Source organism: Vicia villosa, linkage group LG2 (assembly GCF_029867415.1).
Source record: "Vicia villosa cultivar HV-30 ecotype Madison, WI linkage group LG2, Vvil1.0, whole genome shotgun sequence".
NCBI classification, from domain to species: Eukaryota; Viridiplantae; Streptophyta; class Magnoliopsida; order Fabales; family Fabaceae; genus Vicia; species Vicia villosa.
In genome coordinates, this window is record NC_081181.1 from 229,599,828 (window position 1) to 229,607,321 (window position 7,494).

At 34.6% G+C, this 7,494-nt stretch overlaps 1 protein-coding gene across 1 annotated transcript; it reads left to right on the forward strand.

Annotated features, from left to right (window-relative positions):
- The first annotated feature begins 804 nt into the window (after window positions 1–804).
- LOC131654172 (transcription factor MYBS3-like) lies at window positions 805–4,040 on the forward strand. Its single transcript, XM_058924593.1, has 3 exons — window positions 805–1,591; window positions 2,828–3,036; window positions 3,242–4,040. The coding sequence occupies exons 1-3, from the start codon at window positions 1,267–1,269 to the stop codon at window positions 3,779–3,781; spliced, it is 1,074 nt and encodes a 357-aa protein (XP_058780576.1). The 5' UTR covers window positions 805–1,266; the 3' UTR covers window positions 3,782–4,040.
- The last annotated feature ends 3,454 nt before the right edge of the window (window positions 4,041–7,494 follow it).

The following is a 7,494-nucleotide window of genomic DNA, read 5'->3' on the forward strand; positions in this document are numbered from 1 at the left end:
TTTTGTAGTTTTCTTATAATGATTGTCTTGGGATGATGTAAAAACAATTCTAATTGGTGGTTGGTTATAGAAAAAGTTAGAGTGAAAATAAATTAAATGCAATTTGCATTTAATTTCACCTTGAAAAGATAAAAATTAATTTTTTTCTCTTATATTTTGAGACAAGAAAAATGACTTTTTTCTCTTATAATTTGGGACGGAGGGAGTATTCATCAAAATAATTTTTTCTCATATTAAAGATATGGGAGAGTATCTTTTAAGAGAAATGCTAACCAGTGCCCTTAGGGCAATGATTAAGCATTCCAAAATAATAAATTTATCTCGATAATCTGCGTATTTAATGTTTTAAAAATTGAAATGTTAAATTTTATATAAAATATTTTTTTTTAGAATACTTAACCATTGCCTTGAGGGCACTAGTTAGCAAGACCCATCTTGAAAAGAGGAGATGATAATTTGATAATTTACTCTACTATTTATTAGTTTTGTAAGCAAAATTTAGTAAATTTGCAAGAAGAAAAAAAAGAAAAAGAAAGGATCTAGTAAAATAAAAAACATTCCTTTCTTTATGGATCATATTATTAGGTGAATAAATAGATACATGACATATAATATCTTAACCTCCACGTAAAGCAGCTAACCTCTCCACGTGACCTATTATTTCTCATCCCCCAACAACATCCATTGGCCATTTCTAGATTTCTAATTCCAATTTAATCTCCACAAATATTTCTTCAAATAACTAGATTTTCAAAGTATATAGCAAAAAAAACAAAAAATCAAAACCTCTTTTTCCATATCCATGTTTGTTTACACGATAAAAAGATAAAAAAATTGCCTCCTCCAACCATTCTTTTCCTTAAATAATCAAACACTCACCAAGCTAATCCATTTTGAGTTTGACCAACTCTCTCTCATTTACACGCTATAATTACTTATTTTCCAAAATCGATTAATTCATCACGAAAAGGGTAAAATTGGGATTTTATTAAAAGTATGAACGATCCACCGCGTTCTACTATTATACTCCCATTTAAGACGTTAAGTTAGAATTCCAGATATAACCTCAGGTTTAACAAAAATAATCCAGAATTATCCAACTTCATTTTCCTTAATTAACCAAAACGCATGCATTCTTTATATCTCTAATTTTTCTTCTATCTATCAAATATTGATTCTATATCATTCAAAATATAGCATTCATTGTTCTTGCTATTGTTGTTGATTTCTTCTTCATTACACCGAGTCAGGTGGCGGTGAATCGGTATGACTCGGCGGTGCTCTCACTGCAGTAACAACGGTCATAACTCTCGGACATGTCCGTCGAGAGGCGGAGGTAGCGGCGGCGGCGGGGTTAGGCTTTTTGGTGTTAGATTGACGGATGGATCGATTATTAAAAAGAGTGCGAGTATGGGGAATTTAACGCTTGCGAATCATCATCATTGTTCTTCTCCTTCTTCGGTTCATCCCGGTTCGATTGTTAACCCCGGTTCACCGTGTTCTGACCCGCCCAATGAACCGGAAGGTTATTTGTCTGATGATCCTGCTAATGTTTCCAGCTTCGCTATCCGCCGCAGCGACAGAAAGAAAGGTTTTTTCTTTTTCTCTTTCTTTTTATTTTATTTTCTATTTATTTTTTACCTTAAACATGATTATTTGCGTTTAATCCTTTTTTAATTAAAACCACACATTTTAAGCGTGTTAGAATTGATTTTCTATCTGTTGTTTTTATTGTTTGTACGCAAAGCATTCATAAATGTATATATATATTATGATTTAAAATAAATTTGAAAAAAAAATGAACTGTTTCCATGATGATGTTTTATGAACTCATTTTGTTTGATTGGTCACGCAATGAGGCATTTAATGTATTTAATATTCATGAGTAGTTTGAATAGATACGGAACATTTAATGTTAATTTTGTTTGATTGGAGCTCGTAGAGGTTGAATTAATAGTAGGAGAACAAGGGAATGTTCTAAATTCTAGTTGGTAATTTATGCTTGACAACAATTGTGCATGTAAATTTTTCAAAAGTTTCGTCCATTAGCTCAACCGAAAAAAGTCGATATTGTTAGATTGGACGCGAACACTAGAGTACACCAGAGTTCCACTGATGTGTGTTATAGTTAATAATAGGAGTGACAAACATGTATTGCATAGGGCGCGGACCTAACATTTTGGCCCGCCCCGGAAAAATGAGGCGGACAGGCCACAACATTGTACATTTAAAGTGTAAAATAATTGAAAAGAATTATGTTAATGCTCACGTCTGCAAAATCCCGCTAAAAAATGGCGGGACCTAAAACCTTGGTCCGTCCTGCGAAAAAATGCAGGCAAAACGGATATGGTGTTTTGCGATCCGTAGTTAATAGTGGTTATTACCATTTCCTCTACCGATAAAAAAACTTTTTCAAATGTTTTCAAGTTTTTTGAGCAATATTTAATGATAAGTACATAAATTATTAAATAGAGAAGTAAACATACTCAATATCTTGCAAATGTAAAATATGTTGTTAGGAGGATAAAATTATAGAGTGTGATTAGAAGGAATCATGGGTGTTATTAAGTTTCTTTGTTTTAATTTGCGGTAAATTAGCATGACATATGATTGCTGATTATGATCAGCTTAGCAGCTGATACTTCATGTTAATGCGGTTGTCTCTGGCTGAATCATAACCTTGGATGTTAATTATACCCTTTACTTTGTTACTTCAATAGAAATATTAAGGGCTAAGTGCTACAGAAAATTGTGCTTGTAACTGTGAATTATCTTTTGTCTTGATGATTGGATTACTTCATTCAATATGCGGTTTTGTGTGTTTTAGGTGTTCCATGGACTGAAGAAGAACACCGGATGTTCTTGGTTGGACTCCATAAACTAGGCAAAGGAGACTGGCGTGGGATAGCACGTAATTATGTTGTGTCAAGGACCCCTACTCAAGTAGCAAGTCATGCACAAAAGTACTTCATCCGTCAGAGTAATGCTACCAGGAGAAAGAGACGTACGAGTCTTTTCGACATGGCTCCTGATATGGTTAGTCTTCATTCATTATATCTTATTTTGAGCAATCTTAGTAATTTTTTCAAATTATTACTAGTGTCTGTGTCATTGCCGTGTTTGGTTGTCCGTGCTTCATACCATAATATGTTTTTTTCAATAGCACGTGGTTTTGAGAAAACACCTTGGTGTGTTTTTTTCCTCTCTAGCTAACTTTTTCATTTTTCAAAAATCATGTCAGTATCCAGATTCAACTTCAATGCCAGAAGAACAAGTACTACTTCCACCTTCTGAGAACTCACAACCTTGCAATGGAAAATCACATCCGTCACTAAATCTCTCTCTCAAGTCAGAATATGAACCAATGGAAACTACATCTGAAGAAAACGTTGAAGAGGGCAACGAAAATCCTATGGGATCGAATAGATTGACACCAATGACTCACGGATTCTTTCCATCTTATATACCCGTCTCATTTTCCATGTGGCCGGCAATTGGAGCTCCCTTTGAAGTATCCAACGGTGGAGAGACATCTCATCATAGTCATCATCAGGTTCTCAAGCCGATACCGGTCATTCCTAAGGAACCCGTCAACGTTGATGAACTCGTGGGGATGTCTCATTTGAGCATCGGGGAAACACAAGTGCGTGATAGAGAGCCTCCCCCTCTTTCCTTGAATTTGTTAGGAGAGCCCTCAAGACAATCAGCATTCCACGCAAATACTCCGGTTGGTGGCTCTGATCTAAACAGTGGCAAAAACAACGCCATTCAAGCGGTTTGAGGCTTTCAAATTCGGGTGAAACCAGTAGTAACTAAGCTTTCTTTTGGTTATCTTTCATTTGTGCTATTATATACAATCTTTTCTTTTGCTCTGAGTCATAGTGTTAAACTTCTTAGTAAGAAGTTACATATTGTGGTATGTAGCTCAGGTTAGATCAATTCTTTACAAAAAAATTTATTCTTTCTAACTGTAAACAAAAATGAAGTTTAAATAATCAAATATTTTCTAGAGGTCCATGTTCCTCTAGTTTTGGCTATAATTATTGGCTGACGAGTAAATCAAAACAAGGAATCAAGGATGTAACAGTAAAACACAAACACATTCGAAAAAAGGATGTAATGTAACAGTAACAGAATACATATATCCTCTCAAAAGGTTCATAGTGTTGCATAGTTGGTTTGGCTAGTGTTGTTAGTATCATGTTTATGCTGGTGGGCAGTGGCCCAATTATTATTGTTTGGTCCATTCGTTTTCCAGGTTTTGCGAACAAGAATCTTTGTCTCTAAGCGTATAATGCATATCCCTTTCAATGTTATTAGATCTTCTTTGGTTTTCTAAGTAGGAAATGCTGACAGAGAGACAGTGTTTCTGGTATAAAATTGCACATGAAAGCACTTCAATTTGGCAAGATTCTAATTTTATGTTTTACTTTTTCGTTACTATAGAGTAACAGTGTTGGAAGTGTCTATAACCACAGATATTTGTATAGATATTGTAGGAAGTAATATTATGATGTAACACTATATTGAGATATTTTGCATTAATATCTATAATCACACCATGTTGGTAATGAATGCTTTTGCACTAGTCTGGATGATACAAAGTTTACAGGGACCAACTAGGTTGTTAAATATCTTGCAAGGGGAATTCTTATCATAGTCCATGGTGGAACTCTTATCAACATAGAAGATATTGATAAGTGGGGGAGAAAAAAATATGAGATTCTAGTAAAACACAGAAGCCAGATTCTGATTCTCTTTCACCCACCTAAAACATTCCACTTTTTACACTCATTACAAGAGAGTATATGTGACCACTTAAATATTAAAGAGATTATATCATTGAAGGAAGGAGAGGCTTAGTTATATTTTGCTGCATATGAGGATAATATTTTTGAGACAGATCGAGATTAGGAGATTAGGGGTGTTTGCGGTACGTTTTGGACAGTTTTGATGTCATCCGAACCGCAAGAGAAAAAATGCGTGGTTCGATTTGGTTCAGTTGATTTTTAGAAATAAAATCGAATCAAATCAAATAAAACCAATGCAGTTTGAGTGGATTCGATTTTCTAAAAAAAAATTATTGAGTCATACATACATATATGGATGACAACATAGCATAAAAGAGTAGCATAAAACATTATACAGAACATTATAATGAAATAGAAAAAATAAAGGAGATAATGAAATAGAAAAAAATAAAGGAGATGAAAGATTAGAGAAGGTGAAAAAGAAAGAGCCGAAGAGAGGAGATATTAGAGAAGAAGATGTGCATTAAAAACGTATTTGGAAGAAAGAGCAATAAAATAAAAATAAGATGAAAAAGAAAGAACATAAGAGATAAAAGACTAGAGAAGAAGATGCGAGATATACATAGCAAAGAATATGAAAAGAAGGTGCAATGCCGCTAGGTGAGATTTGAAAAGGCTTAAATTGAAATCTTTAAGTGTGAAGAAGAGAAAATCATTTGTATTCGTAAGGCTAAGACATAATAGGTTTGAGTTTGGGTTGAATGTGGGTTAAGTGAAGTTTGAGTTGTAACATAATGCGGTTTGGTTCGGTTTGTAAAATACAATTCCCAAATCAAATTAAACTGCGCGATTTTGTAAAATAAGGACTCAAACACATTCGAACTAAATGCAGATTTTTGCAGTTTCAGATTGGTTTGCTTAGCGGTTTTTTATTGGGCCGGTTCGATTTTGAACACCCCTACTTGAGATACTCTATAAAATTGTGCAAATGAACTATTAATTACAAAGTTTTGAAGTTAAAACAGTCTAGCAACACTATATTTGTGTTATGTTACACCCCTTTTAAATTGTCAAACAAAATTTACAGTAACAAACTACAATCAGTTGACATATTATATTGGGAACTTTTTAGTTAAAAATTGAAGTCAGTAGCAAAGTGCAACCAGTTGACATAATATGTCAACCAATTACACTTGGAAGTTTTCAGTTTTATTTGTTTGATAATTGTATCTCATCATGTAATTGTATAAATACTCTTGGGGTATCTTATGAATAAATAGATTGTATATTTTTCACCCTCAATTTTACTCTAATTCTATCTCACTGTCTCCCTTTCCACACTCAATTATTCACCAACCTGGTGGTTTCAAGTTCTAACAGTTACCATCAAGAGTCTGATTCGATCCATCAAACACCTAGTGTGCAAACATGAATTCTGCTTCTATTGAAAAAATACCTACAAACTTACCCTTCCTTGATGCGAAAAATTATGACAAACGATGCAAACAAATGAAGATTTTGTTTGGCTATCAAGACGTTCTTGATGTGATCAAGAACTGTGTGAATCCTCTTGTTGAAAGTGCTACTCAAGAACAAAGAGCGTCGCATAAGGAAGAAAAGAAGAAAGATCTTAAGGCGATGTTTTTAATCCATCAATACGTTGATACAAATAATTTTAAGAAAGTTGATGATTGTGAACTATTGAAGCAAGTGTGGAAAATCTCAAAGAAGGCATACACAGGGTTGGTTAGGCAAAGATTGTGAGGTTTCAAACTCACAAACGTCAGCTCGATTTAATTTAAATGGAAGAGAAAGAGATCATTAACAATTTCACGACGATAATTACTCTGTTGGTGAACCAAGTAAAAACATGTGGAGAAATGATTACGGAGCAATATGTTGTCGCAAAAATCTTGCGTTCTTTGATAGAAAGATTTGACAACATAGTCGTTGATCAGTGGTTTTTACTCAATTATTTACCGTTGATTTTAGTTATCTTTGATTTATATTGTTAAGCTTTTTATTGCATTCTTCTTCATTTTATGTGTTGGTTGTGTGTTTTACTATATTTAGGCTCAAATGAATAACTCGAGACAAGTCAGTACAGAAAAGTGCAATATTCAGAGTTTCGGAAGAAGTGGAAAAATCACGCTTCGCGAGGCCTTACACGGGTGGTCGTGTCACCTGACACGGGCCATGTCAGGAAGAAGGCTTGGACGAGTGCAGAATTGTGAGAAGTCAGTGGTGCAACACGGGCGGCGTGTCAGCCGACACGGGTCGCGTTGCACGTCCTGCGACTAGAGAAAAGAGAATAATTTGGCAGAGATCCAACACGAGTGCCCGTGTTGCCTGACACGGCCCGTGTTGGGTTACGACGCTAATTTCCATAAATTATGGTATTTTGCTCTGTAGTTGGCCTGCGAGGGTGTTTTTGGTATTTCCAACAGACCTAAGTGAACGTGTGCTATTTAAATGAGTTTTGAAGAAAAATTAGGGATTTTTTGGGTGAAAGGAGAATACACGATTGAAGATTGGAGAAAATAAGGGTTTGGGAGAGAAGGAGGTTTTTATGAACGGAAGCGATGGCAGATCAACTTTCATCTCAATTCTTGTAATGTCTCTATTTTATATTTTGTTTTCTTTGAACAATATGAGTAGCTAATCCCCCCAATGCTAGGGGGTATCTCTGATTTGATTCTGTAAACAACTTTGAACTCAGATTTGTCTAATTTAATCTTTTCAT

Excerpts from the sequence above, each read along its gene's own strand:
- LOC131654172 (XM_058924593.1), top strand. The coding sequence starts at position 1,267 with ATGACTCGGCGGTGCTCTCACTGCAGTAACAACGGTCATAACTCTCGG. Across the intron at positions 1,592-2,827 it reads CCGCAGCGACAGAAAGAAAG|GTGTTCCATGGACTGAAGAA; the intron begins GTTTTTTCTTTT and ends TGTGTGTTTTAG. Across the intron at positions 3,037-3,241 it reads TCGACATGGCTCCTGATATG|TATCCAGATTCAACTTCAAT; the intron begins GTTAGTCTTCAT and ends AAATCATGTCAG.